This window comes from Thermothelomyces thermophilus, chromosome 1, assembly GCF_000226095.1.
Source record: "Thermothelomyces thermophilus ATCC 42464 chromosome 1, complete sequence".
Taxonomy (NCBI): domain Eukaryota; kingdom Fungi; phylum Ascomycota; class Sordariomycetes; order Sordariales; family Chaetomiaceae; genus Thermothelomyces; species Thermothelomyces thermophilus.
The window spans coordinates 4107054-4132922 of record NC_016472.1 but is presented as its reverse complement, the minus strand read 5'-3'; the positions used below and the strand labels follow the sequence as shown (position 1 = coordinate 4132922).

General features: G+C 57.0%; 11 protein-coding genes across 11 annotated transcripts; 4 read left to right on the top strand and 7 right to left on the bottom strand.

Moving 5' to 3' along the window:
• Window positions 1-451: 451 nt before the first annotated feature.
• Window positions 452-2374, bottom strand: MYCTH_2296298 (uncharacterized protein). The gene has a single exon (XM_003659321.1). It carries the CDS (start codon window positions 2187-2189, stop codon window positions 483-485), a length of 1707 nt encoding a protein of 568 aa, XP_003659369.1. The 5' UTR covers window positions 2190-2374; the 3' UTR covers window positions 452-482.
• Window positions 2375-2771: 397 nt separating this feature from the next.
• Window positions 2772-3862, top strand: MYCTH_2296297 (uncharacterized protein). The gene has a single exon (XM_003659320.1). The coding sequence runs from the start codon at window positions 2875-2877 to the stop codon at window positions 3616-3618; it is 744 nt and encodes a 247-aa protein (XP_003659368.1). The 5' UTR covers window positions 2772-2874; the 3' UTR covers window positions 3619-3862.
• Window positions 3863-5665, bottom strand: MYCTH_2296296 (uncharacterized protein). Its single transcript, XM_003659319.1, has one exon. The coding sequence runs from the start codon at window positions 5515-5517 to the stop codon at window positions 4108-4110; it is 1410 nt and encodes a 469-aa protein (XP_003659367.1). The 5' UTR covers window positions 5518-5665; the 3' UTR covers window positions 3863-4107.
• Window positions 5666-8283: 2618 nt separating this feature from the next.
• MYCTH_110475 (uncharacterized protein) lies at window positions 8284-10315 on the bottom strand. The gene has a single exon (XM_003659318.1). The coding sequence runs from the start codon at window positions 9931-9933 to the stop codon at window positions 8632-8634; it is 1302 nt and encodes a 433-aa protein (XP_003659366.1). The 5' UTR covers window positions 9934-10315; the 3' UTR covers window positions 8284-8631.
• Window positions 10316-11090: 775 nt separating this feature from the next.
• Window positions 11091-13293, top strand: MYCTH_2296293 (uncharacterized protein). Its single transcript, XM_003659317.1, has 5 exons — window positions 11091-11368; window positions 11431-11533; window positions 11606-11772; window positions 11828-11862; window positions 11925-13293. Exons 1-5 carry the CDS (start codon window positions 11329-11331, stop codon window positions 12891-12893), a joined length of 1314 nt encoding a protein of 437 aa, XP_003659365.1. The 5' UTR covers window positions 11091-11328; the 3' UTR covers window positions 12894-13293.
• An 18-nt stretch (window positions 13294-13311) lies between these two features.
• On the bottom strand, window positions 13312-14068 carry MYCTH_2296291 (uncharacterized protein). The gene is made up of 3 exons (XM_003659316.1): window positions 13795-14068; window positions 13635-13711; window positions 13312-13512 (listed from the first exon to the last, which is right to left on the bottom strand). The coding sequence occupies exons 1-3, from the start codon at window positions 13817-13819 to the stop codon at window positions 13321-13323; spliced, it is 294 nt and encodes a 97-aa protein (XP_003659364.1). The 5' UTR covers window positions 13820-14068; the 3' UTR covers window positions 13312-13320.
• A 981-nt stretch (window positions 14069-15049) lies between these two features.
• Window positions 15050-16550, top strand: MYCTH_2296287 (uncharacterized protein). Its single transcript, XM_003659315.1, has 4 exons — window positions 15050-15479; window positions 15573-15665; window positions 15723-15748; window positions 15817-16550. Exons 1-4 carry the CDS (start codon window positions 15305-15307, stop codon window positions 16342-16344), a joined length of 822 nt encoding a protein of 273 aa, XP_003659363.1. The 5' UTR covers window positions 15050-15304; the 3' UTR covers window positions 16345-16550.
• MYCTH_2049466 (uncharacterized protein) lies at window positions 16551-16965 on the bottom strand (the record flags this gene model as incomplete). The annotated part of the gene is made up of 2 exons (XM_003659314.1): window positions 16551-16676; window positions 16771-16965. 2 exons carry the CDS (start codon window positions 16963-16965, stop codon window positions 16551-16553), a joined length of 321 nt encoding a protein of 106 aa, XP_003659362.1.
• Window positions 16966-17488: 523 nt separating this feature from the next.
• MYCTH_2313667 (uncharacterized protein) lies at window positions 17489-19933 on the top strand. The gene is made up of 3 exons (XM_003659313.1): window positions 17489-17789; window positions 17897-18434; window positions 18678-19933. Exons 1-3 carry the CDS (start codon window positions 17675-17677, stop codon window positions 18997-18999), a joined length of 975 nt encoding a protein of 324 aa, XP_003659361.1. The 5' UTR covers window positions 17489-17674; the 3' UTR covers window positions 19000-19933.
• Window positions 19934-21359: 1426 nt separating this feature from the next.
• Window positions 21360-22557, bottom strand: MYCTH_2296279 (uncharacterized protein). The gene is made up of 2 exons (XM_003659312.1): window positions 22193-22557; window positions 21360-22074 (listed from the first exon to the last, which is right to left on the bottom strand). Exons 1-2 carry the CDS (start codon window positions 22432-22434, stop codon window positions 21576-21578), a joined length of 741 nt encoding a protein of 246 aa, XP_003659360.1. The 5' UTR covers window positions 22435-22557; the 3' UTR covers window positions 21360-21575.
• A 1373-nt stretch (window positions 22558-23930) lies between these two features.
• Window positions 23931-25582, bottom strand: MYCTH_2296277 (uncharacterized protein). The gene has a single exon (XM_003659311.1). The coding sequence runs from the start codon at window positions 25127-25129 to the stop codon at window positions 24146-24148; it is 984 nt and encodes a 327-aa protein (XP_003659359.1). The 5' UTR covers window positions 25130-25582; the 3' UTR covers window positions 23931-24145.
• Between the last annotated feature and the right edge of the window lie 287 nt (window positions 25583-25869).

Genomic DNA, 25869 nt, shown 5'->3' with positions numbered 1-25869 from the left:
AATCCCCCCCCCCTTGTCATGCTGGAGGCCGCCACGGCTATCCCTGCGCAGCTGATGGAGTGTGTGTCGCTCCTTGCGTCAGCGTGCCGCGCCGCTCTGTGTTCCCTGTCGGATGGGACCGGTGGGGCGACCAATGCGGTCGCTTTCACATTCCAGCGGGAGCTGTACTCCGTACTATGTAATCCGTACTCTGGTAGACATCCTTCGGGGCCAAGACCGGGTAGTCGGCACAGCGCAGACGACTTGCAGCTCCGAGAAGCGAAGCCGGTCCCTCAACCAACACCGCTCCTCCTCCTCCGGGTCGAAGAAAAAGAAACATGGCAACGTCCTCTTGGGTTCGCACAGCGGTAACATATATATACATGGTATCTTCAGGTATTGTTACAATGACAACGCTAGGGTGGCGCCGTCTCTCCTGTAAGTTCCCTCCGTTTCGCACAAGCCGCAACTCGCGAAAAATGGAAAGGGTAAAAAAAAAAGGTTCATCTCGTGGCGACCGTAGTCTTTGCTGTGGCCGCCGCTTCTCCGACCCGCCGCTTGGCCTCCTTTTTCTTTTCGGCGAGGTGCGCAGCGACGATGCCGGTCGCCATGCCAACCAGGTGCGACGTGATATCTATCTTGAAACGCGCGGGCGTGAAGATGGCGCCGATGTTGAGCGCCGCTGCGAAGGCCAGGATGGACAGTCCCTGGAAGCCCTCCGCCGGCGGTGGAGGGAGGTTGAAGATGCGCATGTATTCGAACCGGTGCAGCCAGAAATAGGCCGCGCCCACTCCGTAGATGGCGCCCGACGCTCCCAAAGACGCAATGTCAAATCGGCTCCTCACCACCGCCCACGTCAGCGTGGCCAAGGCGCCGAGAGCGCCGGAAGCAAAGTAGGTGGACAGGAACGTGCCCCTCCCGACGTCGTCGTGGTACCGCACTCCCAGGAACCACAGGATGAACATGTTCTGCAGGAGGTGCACGAACGACTGATGAGAGAACATGGCGCTCACCATTGTCGCGGGCCGCGGCGTGGCCGCGACGATGATGAAGTACCGGTTCAGGAACCCCCAGATGGGCGGAATCTTCCACAGCGCCCAACCCAGCAGGTTCGCCAGGATGAGCGTGCCGACCGTGGCGGCCGCCGGCGGTATGTCTGGGAAGAGCCGGTCGGCCCTCCTGGCCGGCCGGTAGAACTCGGCGTACGCCAGGCAGAGGCCGACCAGGGCAACGACGAAGGCGGCCGACGGCAAGAGGCGCTGCCGCATCTTCATCTTGGGCGGCTCCTTGAGGTCCGACTGGCCCCTGATCATGTACTCCTGCATCTTGGGGCTCAGCTGTCGCGTCTTCTGCTCCTTGCCGGCGACCTCCAGGGGCCCCGCCCTGCCGTACAGCTCTTCCTCCTCCCGCTTCTTCCTCTCCTCCTCCTCTCGCTTGACCTGCTCCTCACGCTTTGCCTTCAGGTACGCGCTGATCTCGTCGAGCGCTCCCCTCCCGTAAACGTTCTCCTTCTTTTTGGGCTCCTCCGTCTTCTTGTAGAGCGGCAGCTTGCTCGCAGAACCCGGCTCATCAGCCGTTTCTTTCTCCTTCTCCGGAGCACTGCCGCCTTCCAGAGCTGCCAGTTCGTCCTCGGCCCGGAGGGCCGCGTTGGCGACCTCGTCGACGGGTACGTACCTCCGCAGGTAGGCGAGGGCTTTCTTCTGTTGTTCGATGGGAAACACCTTCGTATTAACCCGCACCGTCGGGTCGTCCAGTGTCCCGGCGACGCGCCGGCCATGGAGGATCCTCAGGAGCTTGTTGGCGGCGACGGTGCTCAGAAGCCGCCCGAATATGGCATACACTTCCTCGTCGGACAAGTCGCGCTTGGCAAACGGCAAACCTTCCTTGTCCTTGTAATCTGGCGGCAGGTCGACATATCGGGTGATGACCTTGTTACCGCCGAATATGGTCCGGCGGAGGATGCCTAGTCGTTGGGGCAGCACCGAGCGGGTGATGCTCGCCAGGACGAGCCCTGCAGCCGCAATTTGGTCATGCCCTCCTCGCGGTGGCGGTCGTTGATGTTTCTGGCTGGAAACGGGACAGTGCGAAAAGCAGCGGCTTGGAAATGAGGCAGCGGGTAGGAACCGGGAGCACGGCCTTGCCGTCAAGTGGTGCGCGGCTGCCTGAATCCTGGGTCGGAAGGCATTGACGCCCAGGCTGCAGCTGCTCATTGTCGCGAAACTCTGGCGCCGGAGCCTGCGCCCTTTTTCTCTTAGGCGTCCATCCACTGGTGTGTTCTCGAAATCCGAAGAGGTTGCCGTCGAGCGGCCGGGAACCGGTGTCGAAGGAAGGCGGCTTGTCAGCGGACCGATGCCGAAGAAATTTGGCAGATAGTCTGGCACGTCCGTGAATTGATCGACCGGGCAGCCAGCCGGGGCCGGCACGCGGCGTGACTGGCTGAAAGAGAATTGGCTAGTTCCACAGCGGGGCAGCGCGAAGACCCCCACCTATGCCTGCCGACGTGCTGCGCGTTGCGGGGAGCTCTGAACTACTACTGACTCCATAGGTATGTACATACATACTACTGTACGGTCCGTACAGAGTAATTGCTGCAGGCAGCTCTCGAGCTTGCGTCGATAGAGGTTGCTTCTCGCGCTTACGCTTTCAGGGCATTTCAACCCGGAGTATAACATCAGAACAAATTGATTGACACCATAACCTTTGCATCCGACAACTTCTTTCTCGTCCCGCAAGAGCGCAAAATCGCCATCGAAACAGCCGCAACATCTCAAAATCACAAAGCTAGCAAGCCCAGCAGCCAACACCTAGTAACGTCCCCGGGCGACAAGACCGCCAGCAGCAGAAGCAGAAAAAAAAGAAAGAGAAAAGAAAAAAGAGAAGCAACCAAAAAAAAACATGTCAGCCGAATCCGTACCCATCACCCCCGAGCGCTTCGCCGCCGCCCTCAAAGACCTCCCCCTCTCCTCGCTGCACCTCAAGGTCCACGAGCTCCGCAACAGCATCGCCCACCTGGATTACTCTAACGAGCAGCTGCGGCCCTTCGCCGAGGGCATCGCGCCCATGGCCACGACGGACGATCCCGGGACGCCCGCGGTGGGGACGCGGGGCGTGCCGGACCAGGACTGCGTCGACGCGATCCGCGAGAACGAGGTCGTCATCGAGCGCATGCAGGAGCGCATCCGGCTGGTCAGGGCGGAGGTCGAGAGCCGGGGGCTGAACTGGGACGAGTTTCAGAGCGGAGGAGGAGGAGGGGTGGAGGACGACATTGACTTGCCGAAAGCAGAAGGGGAGACGGACACGGAAGAAGGGGATGGGAGCCCGCTGGTGAACGGCGCCGGCGTGAATGGCACCGCTGCCACAACAACAACAACAACAACAACAGCAGCAGCAGCAGCAGCACCATCGACAACAACGACGGCCAATGGGGAGCCGAGACATCCAGCTTGGATGGACGGGACGTTTCAGACTGGGGTGATTCGGGATGGCGTTGTGCGAATGGATTCTGATCCTGCGAGACAAGCACAGGCGCGGCAGGGCGGCTCGCTTACGGACGAGGAGCTGAGGAGGCGGGTGGAGGAGCAGATGAGAGGCCTGGGAGATGATGAGGATGACGACGGGGAGGGCGGGTTACATCTCTAGGTCAACAAATTGCGTTGATGGTACGGAGCTATGCCGAGGATCTAACCTTTTTTTCCCCTTTGGTGAGTTCTTTGAAGGTGTTGCAATACGGGCCCGCCCCACTGCAGCTTCACTCTGGTACCCAAGAGCAGCCAAAGACAACTGACACGACATACTTGTTTTATATTGATGATTACTGCGTGCGCCAACGCACGATGCCTCCCGGGTTGTACAATGAGATTTGCCAGCTCATGAGTAGCCTCGAGGGAACGAGGTAACTTACTAAGAAGAAACAGAGATATCATCCTTGATACTCTGATTCCAAGGAAGGAAAACCAATAAAGAAAAACAGCCCCCCGTTTTGTGTATGCTGCCGGTCCGAACGCCTTGCATGACCCAGAGACCAGCCCAACCCGAATGATGCAACCCGACACCAACATGCTACGCTAGACCCATGCTGCGACAGAGAAGTAAATACGGAAACAGGAAAGGAAAACACGAGTGACGACCCTAACGGGAGACTTCATCCAGGGCATTGCCCATGTTGAGGTCTTTTGAAGATAGTTCTGGTTGACTGTTTGGCTTCACCATATCTGGCTTCGAAGCCGGATTGGTAGTTTCGCTTAAAGCTTGTGATGATCCGTTGTTACCGGCTTCCGAGGCGGCTTTGTTGTCTTTCCCCGAACTTAGAATGGTGGGCAGCCTCGGCTTCGGGGCGGCGTGGCTCGATAACGAAGTGTTGCTGAGCGACTCGGGGCTCTTGGATACACACACTCCCTCATCTTCGCTTTCCGAATCCAAGTCAGGCGGCCGATGGGAAACACGTCGCTTCCTGCGACTTCGCCTCTCAGATTCGTCCTCCGATTCGTCATTCTCCGAGTCTGTAGAAGAACCGCACGTTCTTGCCGTGCGCCGGCTTCTTGTCCTCGTAGCTGTCGAGACCCGGGATCGTGACTTCCTGAGAGACGGGCTTGGGCGCGGCTCGTCGTCCAACGGGGTCTCGCCCCTTCGTATTTTAGCCTCGACGGCCTTCTCGCCTACCAACCGTCCTAGCGAGCCTCCCTCCCGAACGGATACCGTCCTCCTACATGATGCTGCGCTCGCCATACTCGCGCTTCTCGTGACGGGCACTTTGCCCTCCATGACCTTGGCCGGCGGTGGTGGCTGGAGCATCCAGCGGAGAGCGTCCTTGTGTGCGGGCCTGCTGCTGACCACGGGTGGGTGGTAATCATTGACAGGCGGGTTTCGGGGAGCGGTGTAGAAGTTGTACCGGTCTTCGTCTGTTACCTGCTTCTCGAAGCCCAACTTGGACTCCATGTAGCGGCCGGCCGAAGAGCCGGCCTGCTTGATGGCGTCCATCAGTCTGTGTCCCGACCACGTAGACTCGTGTCCCCATAGCTCCTCGTCCTCCCGTTGATACCGTTTGAAATTCCAGTCGGCGCTTGTTGAGATCGATACCGTCTTGCTCAGGGTCGGACTTGCGGGATACTCTTCCGGCACCACCGTCTGGGTGCTTCCGATACCGGGAGCATTGGCCGGGCTGGTAGACGGTCTCGGGCTGGCAACCGAACCCATCTCGGACAGACTAACCACCACACTACTCCCGGTACCGATACTTGGCCGGCCATCCCGACTTGCCGCTGTTAGTCGCCGCTGACTAAGGCTCTTGCCGATCCCATCACTCCCTTTCCTCTTCTTCGGCAAGCTCGGTCCCATGCGAATCTCCTCGTCCCAATACGGGTTCGTGTGGAAAGGATCCGGTTGCCGGTACAGGTGTGGCTGGTCCAGCACGATGCGCTCCCTCATCTGCTTCTCCTTCTTCTGGCGTTGTCGTAGTTCATGTTCGGTGTGGAGTTGATTGCATGGCGTGCAGGCTAGGAAGTAGAAGAGGGCGGACTGGATGGCGGCGGTGAACGACATGGCCGGTTCTTGTGGCCGTCAACCCCCCCGTTCAGAGATTGGTACGGTTCGAAAGCCGTTACTGCTGTCCACCGCATGAATTGAGTCTCGCTATGCCGATTTCTCCCTTTCAGCGAACCGAGCCTGGGGCAGCGCAAACGAAAGTGGGTGGGCCGTCAAGAGTCCGCAGTACCGCGGCGACGGTCATATCATAGCAGGCGCGCGAGCTGGGAGGCAGATGTCGGTATCATATGCTCGGTATAGGGTAGAACTCTGCCGTTGTTCGTTTCAAGGCCGGGAACACCAACTGGGAAGCAATGGGCGGATTTGGATCCTCCGTCGAAGCGGGGAAAGAAGGGCTGATGCTCGGTACCGACTCGGCTGTTAGGAGGTTACCAGAACTCTATCCTAGTGTAAAATGCCCCAACCCCTCAGCAAAGCACGGATGCGCCCAACAAGACGCAGTGTTGCTGACGTGCGTGGCTTGTTGGGGGGGAGCACGGGTTGGAAACCGGAAGGAACGTGGAAGAGAAACAACGGGACAACTGAAACAGTCCTGTCATCCACTCGTATTCAAGGAAAGTAACGAAGGACACGAAACCGAGACCAAAGTTTCTGTAAGCCGAAACGGAAATATCGAAAGTGTTAAGGAAAGTGTGTTGTGTGCCCGTAGGAGTGTGAAAGAGCGCAAAAAGGGAAGGAACGGCTCAAAATGGGTCTGCAGCGCGAAAAGGTGGTGCCAATCGAACAAAGTCGGTCAATTGGGAGTCCTGTTCCTGGCATCGAGGAACCTGTGGGGTGGGAGATTAACAAAGTGCGAGACACGAGACGACGCCTCACTCTGCTAATCTCCAGAATCCAGGGGCGGGATGAGCAGAACAAGGGGAGATCCCCCTCCTCAGGGCCCGCCCACCCTGCAGCGCTAGTGTAAAACAGCTAAGGCCCCCGTGGTGGGCTCAGACGCCATCAGCGTGGGAGAATTGGCGCCAACGCAGGGGTGCCGCGTTTCCCGCCTAATCGGGCAGGCGGCGAAGGCCCACTCGTGGGACCGCTGCCCCAAGGTTTTTGAGAAAGGACCATCTGCAAGGCGAAAAGTGCTCGGCGCAAAAGCCACCGCGCTTCTTGAACGATTACTAGTAAAGTCGCGCGCAAGAGTTACACTAGGTCGAGAAGGGCAGGCGACGCAAAACAGGCCAAAGGTCAAATACGGTTTACATCTATGATCCCGTATACAGTCATGTATAGATCATATCTGCTGGACTGGATCACGCCAAGGAGTGCACACTCCAGGTCATACAAAAGTCCCACAGCCGAGCGCTCTGTAATGGAAAGGTCACCTCGCCAAACCTTGCGAATGCGACCGCAGGCCCAGCATCCCGGTTGCAACGTGTGTAGAGTGCAGCGAGGAAGCGCGGGGGAAGCCCCTTCTTCCGTGCCGCATACGCTGCAGTGGTCTGCAGTCAATATTACACGACAGGTAGTTATTCCCTACTGCGAGGTACTTCACTGCGTCGACTGCCTGGGCAATAAAGGAGCCGTGCTATATAGTATTGTTCGCCTACGAAGTCAGGTACTTTATAGGTTTGCACCCCGACGGATCTACATTACCACCTAGTGTAGGACAGGTACGGAGTACGGAGTAGTGAGTAGTGATTGGTAGTATCAGAAATCCGGCAACACCTTCCTCCACATTCTAGTAACGCATGCATGCATGTTCCGTACTGTAAAGAGTGCCCTACAGGTAGTACAGCTCACGGCTTGCTGCAGTTCTAAATAGGTCGACCCAAAACCTCGACAGATTATCGCATGCAGGAACCCAGCAAATGCATGCGGCCGACACGCTCGAGTCCCTTCGACAGCTCGGATTTGTCCTCGATGATATATACCAGACATGCCTCTCGTGCACTTTTTCCCCGCATGGGCATCCATCCATCCATCCATCCATACATACATACAAGTGGATTCGAATTGCTTGATAGAGATGATCGCACTTTTAGTTTGAAGATCGTGGTTGTTTTGAGAAGATGTGAAACAGCAGTTTTGCACTGGCTCATCACTGCAACCAACCTTCCCGTCTCGTCCACTGTCTATGCCATCCATTATAGTCTAGGGTGTTCGTTCTGCCGTAGCAACCACCAGGGTACTACTAAGCCAGGAATGCCCATTTTTTTGACATGATGGCAAGCCATTCCGCTAGAGGACGGCGGCGAGCAGAAAATGATCCGGAACACTGCGTTGCCTCCAAATGTCGACCTAGCACAATACTGTACAGTTGTATACCCAAATAAGGTGCATATCTCAGTGCCTACGAGCTAGCAACACCCCCACCCCCTCCCCCGGCGAACGTCGCTTCCCGCTTTGAGCGTTTCTGAAACCCAATCTGCTTGCCGGCGTTTTGCCTCTTGGGCCGAGGAATGCATCAGGTATGCGTAGTGCTGGTGCTCCAGGTGGTAAGCAGGAATAGTCTGCTCCGTACAGCTTCTGTGCCGGGCGTCCACCCCCAACAGAGCGGGTCGGAGGTGGGTGGATTGATCAGATGTTGTTCTATGCTTGTTAGCAACTGACAAGCTCCTACATATTTGGTATACATAGATTTGGACCCTGGCCAAACAATCAAATCTTTGCCCTAACTGAGATCATGTCCTGTTCAGACCAGTCCCCTTATTTTTTCCTCCTTCCTTCGCTGATAAACCCTCAAAACGTGGCAATTTCTGACTTCTGACTTCCCTTCCAGCTTAATCGGACCGCGCTGCGCCCCACCTCCCATGCAATCCTTCTCTTTTGCTTCCAGCAGCCAATTGTCACCAGGGGAAATTGAGGTCAATCGATGGCAAAGGCGGAGAGAGGCCGGTACAACACATACAAGTGGAAAAAGGAGAAAAAAAACATATGAACAGAAATAATCAAAGGCTCAACTCCCGAGGCATTTTCCGGTCGGTAATGTACATACACAAACTCCGTGCCTTGCCCATCAAAGAAAGCCAAGATTGCAACAGGTGATCAGGAAGGAGGTTGATGGGCCTGCCCGGGCGAGCAGCGAAACAGATGCGTGCAAGGGACATAGCGAGGGCGGTGGTGAGCCCTGCGGCCACAGCTGCGGCGGAAGCCGCTGCCGGTTTTGAAGATCTGCCGCGTTTAGACGTCCCACTCGTTCTCCTCCTCGACCTCGGGCTCGTTCGTGCTCAGAGCGGCAAAGGCCGACGGCTGAGAAATCACCTTGGTGGGTTTCTTGGGGGGGGCGCTGGCGCCGTTGCTCGTAGACGCAGGCTTAGCAGCGGGCTGCTTCTGAACGACGGTCGGTTCCGAGTCGACTAGGTTTTCGGTGGCAGCTTCCTTCTTCTTCTTGTTCGTCTTCTTGGTCGAAACCGTGTTCCAAGCCTCCTCATCACGGAGCATCTCCATTTGCTCCTCCTCCGACGGCAGAGTAGAGATCCAGCTGTCGGCCGGGTTGCTCTTGGCGGGCTCGGTCTTGGCGGGGGACTTGTTCTTGGGGACGGAAACGTCGGTGTAGCTACCGGTGTCGAAAGTGTCCAGCGGCTGCACGGGAAGGAAACCCCCGTTGGTGGCATTGCTGCTGGGACTGCCGTTGACGCCGTTGTTGGTCCAGGCAGACTGCTGGGCCTGTGCCATGAAGGTAGATCCGTCCTTGGCCGGCCGGCCCTCGGCGATGCGAGCCTGCCGTCTTTGGGCCTCCATATCGGCCTTCCTTTGCTTCTCCGCCTCCTCGCGGAGAGCCTTCGCGGCTTCGGCCTTCTGGCGGTTCTGACGCTGCTTCTTTGTCTCTGTCTTCTGGGGCTCCTTGGATTTCTTCTCTTTCTTGGGCTTTACCTTGTCCGTGTCGGTAAGGCGGAGAACGGAGGGGCCGGCAGCCTTGGGCTCCAGCATGTCGCTAACACCGCTAGCGTCGAGGGCCTTGATCTCCGGCGAAGGGGTCGAGGACTCGTCGTCGTCAGCATCCACACCAGCGGTGGACGAAGGGGCCGAGTCCTTGATTTGATCGGCCTTATCATCGATAATCTGGGCGCGCGACTGCTTTACCGACTTCTGCCGCTTCTCGTCGTTCTTCTTGGGCGCATTGAGGGAGGTTCCCTGCTTGATGCTGGCCAGCTGACGGGCAAACTCGCGGTTATCGAGGCCATCGTCAGAGCTGTCATTGACCGGCTGCGGGGTGGCCGATGGCTTGGGTGTGCGTGCCTTCGGCTGTGATGGCTTGTTCGTATCCTCGGCATCCTTGCTGTGAGCCTCTCCTCTTTGGCGCTTGGCCTTCTCCTTTGGCTCCTTGCGGGCGTGGCTTTGTTTCTCTTCTAGCCGATGGCGCTGTGAGGCGCCGCGGACGGTATCGCGGCCCTTCTTCTGTCCAGGAATCCCGAATGCGACGATGTAAACGCATCCGATGACCACGGTCCATCCGACCAGGGTAGACAGTGAGGCGCCCATGGCCAATTGGAAGGGTGGGAGAAGGCGGTAGGGACTGTGAGAGTACGATGCGCGACCGGTCTCCGCGGGAAGAGTGCGCGACGCGGCTGCCGACGACGACAGTGAGACGTGGTAAATCAACGGAAAAGATCGGGGTGCGAGCGAAAGCTCGGGTTGCGGGGTGATGAAAGGGAAGATGGCAGATCAGGATCCTCCTCGATTGAACAAGCTGGTGGCACAACGCCCAGGGGGGAGGATCCGAGCTTCGAATGGCGGCAGAGTGACGAAATCGAAATGGCCCTTTCTGCCTGTCGGTGAATGGTGCAAAGCACGGTTCTGTGCGCTGCCACAGCCGAGGGGAGGTAATGGCCGGGAGGGGGATGAAGAAAAGTGTGAAGGTGTTGATGCGAAAGTTCCTTGAGAATCGCGAACGATTCGGAGCCAATGCTTGCACCTTGGAGGTGAAAGGTGTTCAGAAGTTCGGTTCCTCTCTTGGCGTTCCCCATTCGCTAGCACCAGCTCATCTCACGGAAAAGTTGCCGTGACAGGGGGTTGGAGGCACGTTAAGTTAAGCGAGACTTGGCGGCATGAGTTCACGTGATTTGGTGTTACTTATCGCGTTACTGTGTGTATCTCAGAATGTGATGCAGCCGTGATGCGGCAGATGGCGGCAGATGGGAGAGGGATAAGTTGGGAACCTATGCCTGGCTCTAAAGAAGAAAGAAAAGACTAATGCAAATGAGTACCAAGGCAGTCCAGTCCGCAGCACGGGGCAGGAATGCGCAGCTTCCCATACCGCCTGGAAGACCTTTGAAATCACGCATTTGAAGATTAGTTGTGTTATAACTTTAACGGGTCAATACACCCTTTCAGATGCTTATCATCGTGAAGACCGAGCAGCACGATCCAGATATGGAAGTTGAAAATGACCAGAGACCGTAGCGACGGATTGATGGCAATCGAACCCCATCCCCCTCCAAGGCCGGGTTATCGACGGCATTGAGAGCCGCTGCCCGTAAGTACCTCCCGGTGTGGGTTTCTCAAAGCCGTCGGAAGACGGCGAATCCCCAGAGGAAGTCCTGATGAGGAAGGTGGGATGTGGGACTCAGGTCGCTAACTGCGCACAGGATTGGTTGTTGTTCTGTTTCAACTTGTGACTTTGATTCCACATTGGTTGACACATTTCTAGCAGTGCCAAAACTCCGGAAGAACCACCAAGGTTTGGAGGCAGTCGTCGTCTACTAAAGAACTGGGACAGCAGTTGTTTGTTGTCTCATGATTCGATTTTTGAGAGAGCGAAACAGAGCAAAACAAGGCGTATCCCCCTAGATTCCGTTGTCTTAACCACGCTTGAAACAACTGCCTTGTGCTCTGTAAACTACCCCTCTCAGCCCCGCACTCCCATAAGTCTTCACCATGGCGCCTAAGAACCGCATCATTATCGATACTGATCCAGGTTTGTCCCGAGTTTACTGAGTTGTTGTCGTCTTGCCGATCCGCCACTAATAACATACGTAGGTGTCGACGATGTCTTGGCCCTGCTGCTGGCCCTCAGCGCCTCTCCGGAGGATCTCGAGGTTGCAATGATCTCGGTCACGTATGGCAACGTGCCGTTGCAGAGGTGCGACGCGGACTTTCTGATCCCCTGTACAAATACACCATGTAGCATCTTCGTCTAACACAGGTGCCGCAGCTGCCTCCGTAACGTCGTGGCCTTGTTCCACGTGCTCGAGAAGGAGATGGCCTGGCGCGAGTCGACAGGCAAGCCCATCTACGGCGCATTAAACGCCTACAAGCCCATCGTCGCCGTCGGCGCTGAGCATGCCCTCGAAGATGAGCAGCTTGTAGCCGACCACTTCCGTAAGGATGCCCTCGTTAATTGCTGGTCGCCACAGGAAACTGACAATGAAACAAGATGGTGCTGATGGCCTGCACGGCGTGCATGAGGCGGTAGGTCCACCATCATCATGACCGCCAATGCCTTCTCTTTGCGCACCTTCTAATGATCACAGCACCCTTACCTGTCGCCCGCCGACACCTGGAAGACCCTGTTCGAGGACGCGCCCAGTGACTCCAACGCCAATGCCGAGCCGCCCTCATACTCGAGGTTCTTCACCCCGAGCAAGAGGCCCGCTCACAAGGAGATACTACGGATCCTCAGGGAGGAGCCGGAGAATACCATCTCCATTGTGGCTATCGGCCCCCTTACCAACGTTGCCCTGGCGGCAGCGGAAGACCCCGAGACGTTCCTGCGGGTCAAGGAGCTCGTGGTGATGGGAGGCGCCGTGGGTGTCGAGGGCAACGTCAGCCCGTGCGCCGAGTTCAACTGCCTCGCCGACGCAGTCGCCGCTGCCCGCGTCTTCGCCCTGACCTCGCTCGTCCCCTCAGCGACCATCCCGCCCACCATTCACGGGAAATCCGTCTTGCCCCCGTACCCGGCCAAGCTGTCCAAGCAACTGAAGCTGACCCTCTTCCCGCTCGACATCACCACCCCGCACGAGCTCAGGAAACATGTCTTTAATGACAAGATCCAGCCTCTCAAGGAAGCCGGCAGCCCTCTGGCTCAGTGGACCGACACCTTCATGAACGGCACCTTCAACAAGATCGACTCGATTCTCGGCGACGGCCACGACGCGGGCTTGTCACTGCACGACCCCCTGTGCATCTGGTACATGCTGACCCACGACCACCCCGCGTGGAAGACGGTGCCCAAGCCCGAGGACATCCGCATTGAGACGTGCGGACAGTGGACCAGGGGCATGCACGTCATCGACAGGCGAAAACGGGCCAAGCCCGCCGAGAAGAACGGCGCCGTGCAAACGCACCCGGAGGATCCTATGGATGCCATGACCCTGGACGAGGTCCCCGGCGACACCATGGGCTGGCTGAGCGTGCGCAAGGGGAACAGGATCAACAGGATGCTCGAGTCGCCCGGACAGGACACATTTGCGGGGATCCTCCTTGATAAGGTTTTTGCGTAGAGAGTCATTACTTTGTAGCCAGGCCGGCCAATCGATCGGTAGCATAGGTATGGTTGTTTATTCAATCTGGGTATCTCAAGCCAGTGTAGAGAACCGGGGCCGTCCTCTTTCTGAGATGTTAGCAAACCAACTCGTTCTTCTTGCCAAAATAATACAAGTCAGGCCGTGCGGGAAAGCATACCGCTCGAAGGCACCCACGCGAAACCCCAAAACGCCAATTGTGAAAACTCACGGCTCTCCATGGTGCCCACACCGTAACACTGCCGCCCCTCCTGTCCCTCCGGCCTACCATCTGCCTTCCGTCTGGCGCTCGAGCCGGACTTTGGGCCTATCTGGACACCACGCCCAACCAGCCGCTTTTTCCTCCTCACCTCCGCCTTCTTTCGCCCGCCCCTCTTGTGACCCCCCCCCCCCCCCCCCCGCCGGTCTAGTGCTTCGTCGTCCCAATGGCCGCGCCCTTGACCTCAGCCCAGTTGATACTCGCATCCAGCGCCTCGTCTACGAGGCCGACCACGCAGACATTCTCGCCCCGGACAATGTACAGACCCAGAGGAACCTCGACCGACGGCTCGCCGTCCTCGGGACTGCGGATCACGCGCTCGACCGTGTTCTTCAGCACCTGCATTCGGGGACCCAAGGTTATTCTTTTCCGCTCTCGTGACAATGTTGCGCGGGGGAACCTAGGTGTGCGGGGTGATGGTGATTGTGGTAGTGGTGGGAGAGGGTTGGGCGCATTCGTACCAGGTTGGTGGTGTGGTCGTGCGCTGCGAGGGTGCCGACGAGGTTGCGCCCGTCGGTGGTGATGATGCACACCTTTTCTGTCGGGCAGAAGCGGTATATTGGTCAGTATCAGCAGTCTCAGCTAATGCGCGGGCCCGGGACTCTTTATCCGTATACTTACTCTCGGTGTAGCTGTTAAGCGACATGGCGACGAAAACCAGATTCCACCACGCGGTCAGACAGTCTGGAGCAGGAGCCGAGGCCGCGGCTCGACGGCAGAAAAAGGCAAACGAGTGGAAGAACCGTTTGTCTCTGTGTCGGGGCAAACTGGTTTTCCCCGCTACGGCAAGCCCGATCAAACTTCGGTGGCGGGTTCGAAAGCGAGCGTTGGGGGCTTCCAAATCGTTGACGACGTCGAATCCGAGCTTCAATTCATGGGCGTGAAGCTTCACAGATGGATGCATGCACCCTGGCCTTATCGGCTTATCGTGGGTGTGGGGCTGCTGTATCGCGTTACCGACGAGTGTTGAGCAGCACAGAGCTACGGGATATTCCTTACGGATTACTCCGTACCTTGGCTTGGTACAGAGTAATCCGTAGTTAATTGAATGTTTACTTATGCCAATGTCGGGGCTACCCCTTACAGTACACCACCCCCATCCCGGGTTCATTGTCAAACTCAAAAACTACTTCTACACACTAAGGAAGCCTCGACAGATGAAATCCGTCGAGTTTCTGGCAGGTTACGCAGCTAATCGACAATCTTCCACATCATGTCGAGGAGGCGTTAGGGCGGCGCTGTTCGGTCAATGCGCGTACGGAGGGAGAGCTGGAACCAAAATCAGAGACTACGTATTTTTACACTGGGAAGAGCATAGCGCAGACCTTGCAGAAAAAAGATCCGATTAGCCTCCAAAAGCTCCAGACCACCTGCCAACACTGAGGGGAGTGCATAGTGAACCAATTCTCATGCGCGAGTTGGCAACTTAGTGAGGGAACTCGACTTCTGTCAGCGAGACTTGATCACACGCTTTTGGCTGGTCACTAGGCATTGTCTAACGTAGTCAGATATCTAGGAAAGAGACGGCCAGAATCGGATAGAAGGTCGAGCTCAGCCCACAACCTCGATGCGCTAGAAGTAGATACGTGTCGAGGACTTCCTATGAGCAGCCAGTCCGAAGCACTTTAGCCGCCAACGGGCGCGTGTTTCAGAGAGTCAGCATGGCGAACGAGGTACTTGGAAGGATCTTACATGAGGAAAGACCTTCGATATCGGTTGCCATACGAATGTATGTTATGTACCTCGGTATGTACAATTAGTACTCTATGTGTGAATGCACATACAAACTTGGAAGGTGCCTACATCCACCCAATTACATATCAGTGAGCCGGACTTGCTGGCTGCGGGGCATAAGTCAGAGCTACCCCGGCTGTTCCCGCCGAGCATCCGGAGGTGGAATACTGTGCTATCTACCTAGGTTGCACCGCGGAAGACGCTGGGAACACCAGAACCACGCTGACAAAGTTCGTCTGACTGAACCCTTCCCTCCATGATTCCCCCGATGATTCGCATACCGATTCGTCTGTTGAGCAGCACACCCCGCAACCGATTGGTCCCTCTAAATTGCCGGTTGTCGCTGGAACAGTCCCGATCGAATCTTGGCCAGCAGCGCCGTGCAATGTCTACCACCATGGAACCAGGCCTGAAGATGTTGCGATCCAACCGGCTAAAGCGGGTCTTCACCGAGGACCGGCGTCCGGCCATGGGTTTCTGGCAGATGCTGCCTGGTGCCAACATCTCCAGGATCTTGGCAAGATCAGGCGCTGACTGGGTCATGGTGGACTGCGAACATGGCAACATCGATGGTATGTAGACCACCAGACGCGGACCTTTCGAGCCACTGCTACGTATCCCCCGCCTTCTTTGTAAGCGAGCCCTATAGTGACATATGTTCGCAGATGCCGCGATGCACGAGGCGGTTCCAGCCATCGCAGCCCTGGATGTATCACCAATCGTTCGCCTGCCGGGCACCGAATCGTGGATGGTGAAGCGTGAGTGCCCGGAACTGGTGCCATGTCCATCGTGAAAGGGTGCTGATACTGCCGCAGGGGCCTTGGATACAGGAGCACATGGTGTACGACAACCCGGCTTTCCCTCATTTACTTACGCTGTGACCTCGGGTTTGACTGACCGATCCAATAGATCTTGGTCCCACTCATCCGGACCGTCGAGGAGGTCAAGAGTGTCGTAGCGGCGGCCAAGTTTCCACCGGAGGGGCAGCGAGGATTCGGCTCCCCCTTCGTGCTGCAGAATTTTGAAGCAGGATTGACCCTAACCGAATATCTGCAGCAAGCAAACGACAACCTTTTGACAATGGTGCAGATCGAGACCCGGGAAGCGCTGGACTTGGTCGAAGAAATAGCGCCTTTAGTAGATGTGGTGTTTATCGGACCGTACGACCTTGGAAACAATATTGGTCATCCTATCCTCGGCGGTAAGATGGACCCCGAACTGCACGACGCCATCGCGAGGGTCTTGAAGGCAGCCGTGGCAGCTGGCAAGAAGTGCGGCATCTATTGCATTTCGGGTGCTCAAGCGAAGCAGTATGCGGACATGGGGTTTCACATGATCAGCGTGGCGACTGATTACTCGACCCTGGGTGAAGCAATGGTGGAACGTCTTACCATCGCTCGGGGCCAAGCAGAGGAAGAGAAGGGCGGTTCATATTAGGGGCCTGAGCTATTCTCGTACGAATGGTTGGGCGGGCAGTGGCTGTGGCCGCGCAGATATGGCTTGTCTCTGTTTAGCCCGAGGGAGCAATTGCCAATCACCGTGATGCAACGCGACATCTTAAGAAGGCCCCGAGGGATTTTAATACTAATACTGCCGGCCGACGACGGCCGACCAGCGAGAATACGATAGCCGCCATTAGGGCATCATGATTTCTCGACGGAGTCCATCTTGGCCATGACTTCCTCGGCCGTGAAGCGGTGCATCAACTTGACAGCTTTCGAGGCCAGCCTTGGGTCTTCCTCGGGTGAGCTGGCTTTGCTGATGTGTATCTAGGTTCACCGCTCGTTGAGCACGCCGAAGAGGAGACGGAAGATAGAGAGGAGTCGCCCAGAGACAGGCGGCGTCGGGTCAGCAAAGACTTACTACTGGAACGTCAAAATCATATAGATCCCGCCAATTTTTGGATTCCGGTTTGACAATGTCAATCTCTTGGAAATCAAAAGGCCGTCGATCCCACACATCGGATAGAACCGATCTTGCTCGAGTGCAGAGCCCACAAGTGGGACGGGTGAACAAGGTAATCCGGCATGAATGGAGGAGTCTACTCGTGGCGCGCATGACTGCTTAACGACGCGTTCGGATTGAGGAGAGACGGAAAGGACCGCGTGTCGAGTCAAAATATCGGACGTCGTCGCTGTCGAAAACACGGATGAGGCGATCACCTCAACTTATTATCTCCAGGTTTCTCCTGAATTAGGTGCGCACGATGACAGAGAAACTACGGAGTACCAGTAACAAACCGCCTCTCTTTCATACTGGAGCCAGTCCTGGCTGGGCTAGCGCAAGCCGGGCCAGACCCCCTAACCGCGCGCGCACTGGCTACTCCGCAGAGAGGTATGCATGTACGGAGTACATACGTCCGTACAGAGTACGGGATGGGCCGTACAGTGCATTATTACGGATTTCCTTGGAGCTGCTCGGTACAGTATTTTACGAAGAGGTGTTCCTTACCGCTTGTCCTGCAAAGGTCAGCCCGGTCAAGCATGTATGTTACCCCTCCCCCACCTTCCATGTTAGGCCCAGCAAGCATCGTGCACTACACTATTTTTTTGGCGGAAAGCTTCCATTGACTTCGAGACAGCTTCCATACGGCGGGCAACCTGGAAACCTTGTCCGAAACATATGTTTTGTATGCCCGTCCTCCCGCTCCGATTTTTCTGCTCTTAAGCACCGGTTTGCGTCAGAGTCGTCCCACGATTAACGAATTCGCGGCCTGATCGGGATTGAGAATTAAAGCCCAGCCAAGAGAATAAGACAGAATAGAGCGATGGCGCAGGAAAAGCTACGCTGCGTGCATAGTGGTTGCGGCAAGGAGTACACAGACCCGGACGAGGTCTGCCGCTACCACCCCGGCCCGCCTGTTTTCCACGAGGGCCAGAAAGGTACGCAGTGTGCAATTTGGACTCCGCTCGCCGCGTCCCTCCGGGTCGGGCTGCAAGTCAGCTCGTCCCTGTCACTGCCAAGCTGACCACGAGTTCTCCGGGTGCAGGGTGGAAGTGTTGCAAGCCGCGCGTCCTCACTTTTGAGGAGTTCATGGCCATCGAGCCCTGCACCGAGGGCAAGCACAGCACCACGGATCTGCCGCCCCAGATCGAGAAGAAGGAAGCCGATCCGGCGGCGCTCCAGGACGCCACGAACCTCCCTCCGCCCCCGCCGCGTGCGCCAGTGACGGCGCCTCAGCACATCCCCACCCCGCCGCCCCCGCCCCCGGAATCCGAGGAGGACGATGATACGGTGGAAATTCCTGACGGACGCGTGTGCAGGCGCAGGGCCTGCGGCGCCATCTACAAGAAGGGATCCAGCAGGGAAGGGGAGAAGTGCGTCCACCACCCCGGCGTTCCCATCTTCCACGAGGGGAGCAAGGGTTACAGCTGCTGCAAGCGTCGTGTGCTGGAGTTCGACCAGTTCATGAAGATCGAGGGCTGCAAGACTAAAGATCGGCATCTGTTCGTCGGGAGCGGGAAGAAAGACGCCGCAGCCAAGGCTCCCGCGGGCCCTGATGGCGAAGAGCTCCTGGAGACGGTCAGGTGAGTCGGTCTGGTTTTTTCTTTCTTACCGTGCTTGGCAGTCTGTTGGGCGGATGTGTGTCGGCGGCCAAGGGGCGGCCAGAGACAGCCAAGGGACAGCCAAGGCTGGCTGTGCCTGCACATGCCCAAAGACTGGGGAATGACTGGCGGAACATGCTCTTGACCGCCATCGGAATCACACGGCTCCCCCCCTCCTGCGGAATGGTACGGAAGATGTGCTCATATCCTCATGATCTCTTACAGGAACGACTTTTACCAAACCGCAACATCGGTGATCGCGTCCTTCTTCCTCAAGAAGATCGACAAGGACGCGGCCAAGGTTGAGTTCCAGGAACGGAAGCTGGTGCTGGACCTGCCGACCACGGATTCCCCGGTACCCAAGCGATACAAGGCCGAGGTGCCGTTGTACAGCTCCGTGGATCCCTCCAAATCCACTTTCAAAGTTTTGGGCACCAAGCTCGAGGTATCGCTCGCGAAGGCCGACGGCGCCTCTTGGCCGGTCCTTCGCAGCGATGATCGCCCAACGGGTGAGATTTTGCAAGTTGGGCGGGCCGGAAGGGTCTAGACCCACCGCTCACCTCTCCCACCCCTCTTATTAAGGAACAAGGAAATGAGAGGTAGATGGAAACATGCACACCATTTCACCTGCTTCTCCTTCTTCCCTGCTTTCACGGCACCACGTGAGGTTCCATTCTCAAGACGACGACAAGGGCGCGCCAAGGAGCGGCTCGCGGAAAGATTCAAGCTTTGAATCCCCGCGCCAAAGCTGAAGGAGTTGGCTCTTGGAGTGATATCAGAATCTGGGACCGCGCCTTATTGAGGCCGCGGCATCTGATAAAGGAGAGTGGAACCGACCGGGAGGGAACACCGAAAACGAGAACTGGGACAAGCCTGGTAAACTAGGCCAGGCATTAGGCAGCAAGCAAATGCCGTTATGCACCAGAGCTTAAAGGTCCTTTACTGCGTTTTTACTGGCGCGTACTGTACCCATTCTTGGCTCTGGGTCAAGGGCACGCGGCGTGCCTGCTGGGTCGTCTCGACCTCCCCTGCTGTCTCAGCCCAGCTCTCTGTCCATCCGGGATGGATTACACGTCCCATCTACCGTTATTCATCCGTCTGACTCACGAGGTTCCTTAGTGGATAGACTACACTTGTATACGTTTATACTATCGCCATCGGAGATGCCGTCAGTCGCTTATTTTTTTTTTCTCTCGGGTTCCTCTTCACCTGCCAAGCCTCACCCCCAATGCGCCTTGATCAGCCACTACTCCCGAACCGCCAAACATTTACCAAAGTACCACATACATCGAGCAACCAGCGAGCCAGAACCACGTTTTCCCCCACGTGCTCAACACCGTTCAGCATCTGTACATAGATATTTACATGCTCACACATGGTGTTCCGGAGGACGCCGTGCCATCCTCCAAGCGAGAGATTCTGCGATCAGTCGGCAGGCACCACTACATCACATCCGTATGGGGAATAGCCTCACCTCTCTCACAGCCATTTCCAGCCAAGGTGGTCTCTCTCCGGGAAGTGAACGAACCCTTGTCCCTCTGGTGTCGTTGGGCTAGCTCGGAATGCAACCCAATGGGTCCAGGACTTTTTGTTATCAGTGGCGAATCGGGTGCCGCTGCCCAACGCTTGGGAAACATACCCAAGATCTCCCGAGATCGACGCTACGGCTCGCCGCGCGGGAGCGCAACCCTGCGAGGCGCAGTATCCTCATTCCACAACGCTACCACTACACACAGCGTGCACCATGTCCGGAGGACACTTCAAGATGAGGTAACAAGTAGTAAAAAGTGTACTGTACACTCGCTTGCAGCGTACCTGGCGAGACCCGCAATGTAGTGTTTCTTTGTGGGATTAATGAAGCGAGCGGTAATACGGATAGTTAGTGAAACGTTACTCGGTTGTATGTACATACGTAGTACAGTACGGACGTACAGGACGCGAGGACGGCTGAGCTTTGAAACCAACCACCACCATCCATCCGTCTTCCGTCCCGGGTTGTTGTTGCATACCTATCACATGCAGCCGCAGAGTCCCTCAACCGCTCCCCTGTGTGGTTACACTGCGTTACTGTCCTGTACGTACATACTGTAGATAATCCGTCCGTACAAACAAACAAACTCTGCCACACACTACACTACTCTTCCGTGTGCGTGCGCCATGCCGACTCCTTGTGGGTTCCGGACAAACACGGAGTGACAAGATGCGTGATCGAAGGGGGAAGAGGGAAAGGGGGGAAGGGTGCTGTGGTTGTTGGTCTTGCAAAGCAGGGAGGCTATTTATTGGCCGATATCAACCCCAAAATTAAGGGGCTGAAAAGCACCACGTGAAGTGAGAGAAGAAGAACAAGACAGAAGATGGAAAGTGAGACACCTGTTGCAGAGGAGAGTGTTTATCAGAAGCAACCGAGCGAGACAACCCACATGGCCTGGCGCCCCCGTCAAAGATACACACTAACACCGCTCGGCCTGTGTTTTGCAATGGCTGTGTTCCGATACACCGCGTGAATTGGGACCAGACCAGACCACCAGGCCATGCGAGGCGAGCGTTCATCCAGGGCCAGGCCAACCGTGTGGCCGCAGCAGGTCCGTGTCTGACGCTGTGTCAGATGCAATGTTGCGCACTAGAAGTATGTATCTATGTATGTATGTACGGATCACATACATGCATCCATACCTGGACATGTCATCTAGAAGTGTCATGATTTCGACAAAGTTGTATGTTGCAAAAATGTACTAATGATGATCATTGATCATGCTTTGGGTCCCAAAAACAAAGTGCCATCGAGGAATAAAAATAGAAAACAAAAAGGAGAGAGGAAAAAAAAAAAAAAAGAAGTTGCCTCCCGCCCCTTGAAACCCGAAAGCCAACTCCGGCTGATGCAATAGCCCCCCCTCCCCCTCCCCGTCCCCGTCCCCCCCCTCTCCCGGTTCCGCTCAACCCTTACCGTACCATACCATCCGTCTATGCCAGAAGTATCGTATCGTATCGTCCCAACCAGTAAATGAAAATGGCATGAGTAAACAGATCCAGCCCTGGGAATCCTAGTGCATGTCCATGTCCCAAACACCCAAGAGACGAGAACCAAAGATGCCACAAGTGTTAAAAGTTAAGGAAAAGCCTCCATCATACCGGAGAATCCCCGTGCCCCGGGCCCTTCCCGGGTGGCGGAGGAGCGATCCTGACAACAGGGGACCTCGGCCCGGGGGTCCCGCTCCTCGAGGTTGGAGCAGAATCAGCCAGCCCGCCCACCGCCGAGGCGCCCAGGCCGGGGTTGCTGTAACACCCACATCCGCCACCACCGCCGCGCGCCCAGCTGGTGTAGTTGCCATTTCCGTTTCCGTTTCCGTTTCCGTTTCCGTTTCCCTTGCCGTTGTCTTTGCCGCCGTCCATGTCGGTGTCCCCGGCGAGGGCCATGGCTTTCTTGAAAGCGATCATGACGTGGCCGTCGTCGCCCTGGCCGACGACGACCGCGCGCTCGGGCTCCAGCCGGCCCGGGTCTTCGGCGAACCTCAAGATGGGCGCGCCGCTCGCGGTGAAGCCGACAAAATGGGCCGGGATCCCCGTGGTAGCGGGGGTGGCGACCTCTTTCCTCTCATCGTTATCGTCGGCACGGAGGGTCAGCCTGGATGTCTCAAGTCAGCTCTCTGCGCGCCTCATCCCAACCCTCCTCAACTTGGGCCCTGTCTCAGCGGCCCTGCGTAGGGTACAGGCTGTGTCCCGTCCCGCGACTCGAGACTTACTCTCTGCTCATGGGTAGACCCCCGCTGCCACTATTATCACCACACACACCAGCCAACTCCAGCCGGGCGACGGAGCTGCTGGCCGACGCAGACATGGCCCGCCTCCTGCCTCGGCTCATCGACCGAACGCGCTTGACGCGCTTGTGCACGGCGCCATGGACGGCGTGGCCGATGCCTGCTACTACGAGAACGGGCGTGCCGAGGGCCAGGGCCCATGGTCTGGAGGAAAGCGGATGCCACATGTTAGTTAGCAAGCGACGGAGGAGTGGAACAGTGGCCGCATGCCTTGAATGCAGAGAGAGAGAGAGGGGTAGCACACACTGCTGAAGGGGGGGAAAGTAGAAGGGGACCGAAAAAAAAAAAAAAAACGTACGGGTTTTTGTTCCCGCGCAAGCTGTTGAATATGGCGAGCATGATGCCTACTATGGCGATGAGGGAACCGACCTGCATCATGGTCCAGGTGGACCAGTACAGCGGCATGAGGTCTTCGCCGTCACAAAACTGCAGCGCCATGAGGGCATACACCTCCATGACGACAGCCACAACAGATACGGCGGCATAGAAGCCGCAGATGATCATGCATTTCCTCATCCTGTTTCTGTACTGGCGTGTACCGGGCTCGAGACCCAGAACTCGGACTTTCTCGAGGTCGCTACACGCACAAGGTAAGAGAAAGAAGGAGGGAGAGAGAGACATGTCAGCTTCCAGTGCAGGCACGTAGTCCAAGACAATAGAAGACCGTCGAGGGAGAGACCAACCTGCTGTATCTCCATGAAGATAGGAATAGCATAACGACGACTAGGACAAAGAGAAACCAATACATGAAGTCGAATGACCTCCGGTCCAGGTGAGAAGCGAAGCTGGCATAGTGGGCTAGCAGCAACGTCAGTCAAGTGATCTCCTCGCCTGGGTCCAGACGGCATAGCTCTGTTGCTTACCACACTGGACCGGGTCAATGGGGTCCCCTCTGGCCATTCTAGGCTGGAGGCAAGGAAAAGGGTAGAAGGGCGGAACGGGAATTGGAAAATGAATGAGCGAGATGGATATCTGGGCTGAAAAGCAGGATGGCCAGGAAAGAGTGGCTTGACCGTGCTTGACCGTGCTTGATCAGCTTGAAACTTCCCCTCGTGGAGTTGGGAATCTTTGTCTTCGACGGATGGCTTTACTTGATAAGACCGGGGGACGGATATCGTCCGAAGTTTATATGGGAGGACATGAAGAGTATTGTGTGACATGGGGAGGACTGTAAGGGAAGGGGAAAATGTGGCTATACTATAGGGTACAGGTGAACTATCTGCATCAGCAGGGTGCCTGCATCTCCCTGGTGCAGCAAACCCCGGAGCCGCTCTTAGCAGTAGTGTACACAAACTACCCTGGTCTGCGGGTGCTGATGGGGTCGTGAATAGCGGAGCGCTGACTGAAAGGCCACCAGACATGGCTTCGTTGTCGCAATGGAAAAAGCTAGTTACCAAGGGTGTGACAGGCGTCTTTTGGCGAGAGGAAAAACTCCACTTGGGCATCATGACCGTAATCTTAGTGTAGGACGGAAATCATGAAACAACCGCAGAAGAGAGCCTTGCACAGTAAATTGACTGGGGATGTCGCTTGAATCCCATCTCGGGCGGTTTGGCATGGACAGGGAAGATTGCCATTTCCGCTCCATAATGCTTGGCAGCGACGGCGAGTGCGGCAGCGCTGTCTAGGCGCCCCACGGCTGATCATCGGCGGCGCCAGGGGGCAGGGGAGTCGTTGGGCCAAGAGTGGCCGGGCTCCGAGAGGTTGACGATCCGAGTTCTCGCAACCGCCTGTCGGTGCAGCGCGCCAAGCCGTTGGTGTCTCCCGACGCGTAGGTATTAACAATCAACCGCCTTGTTCCCCCCGGTCACCGTCATCAGCGTCAGCCGCAGTCTTCTCTCACCCCCTCCACGTTGATTGCGCCCAGGCGGCCGGGACCTAGTTCATGCCCGGCATGAGATCCACCGCGTCCAAAATCATCGATCTGCTGAGTATGTATTCCCGAAGCCACATGAACTCCTCCCCCTCTTCCTCGCCATAGCGGTGCTCTTCCGAGAAACCAAAGGAGCAGGCGATCTTGTCGAGGGCGGCGCGCTCCTCCTCGTAGAGCCACCGGTGGCGGAGAGGTGTGCCCAATGCCCAGGTCACTCGTTTCATCTGGTCATTCGCCGTGAAGTGGGCGACCATACCGATAGTGGCAGTGAACCCCACGTAGCAGATGGCGCCGGCGAATACGAAACCGGTCGCAACCTTGGGTTCGAGCGAGTGCTGCAACTGGGCCAGTTGGGTAGCGGCATAGTAGATGGCAACGGGCGTGCCGGCGGCTGCCAGCCCAGGCACGAATCCCTTCTTAATGAGCTTGGACCGCAAGAAGGCCTTTGCCGAGTAGGTGTTCTCCAGGATGCCGATCGCGGCCTCCAGGTCCTTGGCCTCGATTGCGGCGTCAAGAGCAGCCTCAGCCACCGCAGGGTCGACTGCGCTCTCTGCCTTGTTCGGGTTGCGCTCGACATATTGGACGGAGCCAGAGACCAGCTTGGGCGTGGGCTTGCTTGCATAGAGACGAAGGATCTGCGGCAGGCTCTGTGGCTTGCCAAGACGGGCCTGGAGCTTGACGTACTCGGCGAGAATTGTGCGGGTGATGACGACTGTCGGGCGGGTGACAATGGTGTAGGCGGCTTCCGAGACCTTGTCGACAACGTCCTGCGACCGTTGCGAGGGGGTCCTCGGCGGCCGTGCCGCATCCCCGGCCTGGGGAGCTAGGCCATCCAGACCCAGCAGCTGCGAGGCTGGCCCCCGGGTCTCGGCGGCGGCGTCTTCTGACCGACGCTCTGCAGCAGCTGGCGGCGGCCTCACATCAATCTGGGCAATCGCTCGCAGCGCCGTCAAGGTAGTCTCCTCCGAGGGGATGCCGGAGGAAGCCATGAATGCCCTGACGACGCGGTCCACGGCCGAAGCAACCGCTGCGGCGTCTGGGCCAGGAGGATGGTAGGTTGCTGATGCGCCCGCCTTGCCAAAGCGGCTGTGTGAAACGTCAGCACCCTGTGATGCCTGTGACCGCTTCGCTTTTGGGCACGGTTGTGAGGTTGTGAACGCGCGGCCAAAGGCGGATGAGCTGAGGGCTGTCCAGTTTGCCCTGGTTGAGCGTCTGCCCGTGTGCAGCGCCATTGAAGTGCGGCTGCCCACTCGTATCCATTGCGGCTTGTTGAGCACCAACTCGCAAGCCTGGCAAATCAGCAGCCCCGAGCTGGGCGGGTATGGTCGACGTAACATGGTCGGCGACCGTGAAGACCGTATATTAGAGTGCGAAGAAAAAAAACCCGGTTTGCTTCAGATGGCTGCTACTGCATTCGTAGTTGCCATTGAAAAAAAAATAGTCAAATCAGACCCCGAGGGGATATGCGCACCGCTGACAAAGAAATGAGAGAAGAATAATATCCTCGGCGAATTGATTGAATTGGCGGCAGTCGGGCGGATGGTGAGATGCTGAACATGCCGTTGGTGCAAGATGGGAAGGATGTAATGGGGATTCGTAGTGATGTTCAAAGACCCAGTTCACTCGAACGCGCCGCGGTGCAAGTGCGATGGTGGAGATCCTTGTCGAAACCGAACCGGGGGAGGTCGCCCGCCTCAATTGAACAGAAGCCGCGTTTGGTTGCATGCAC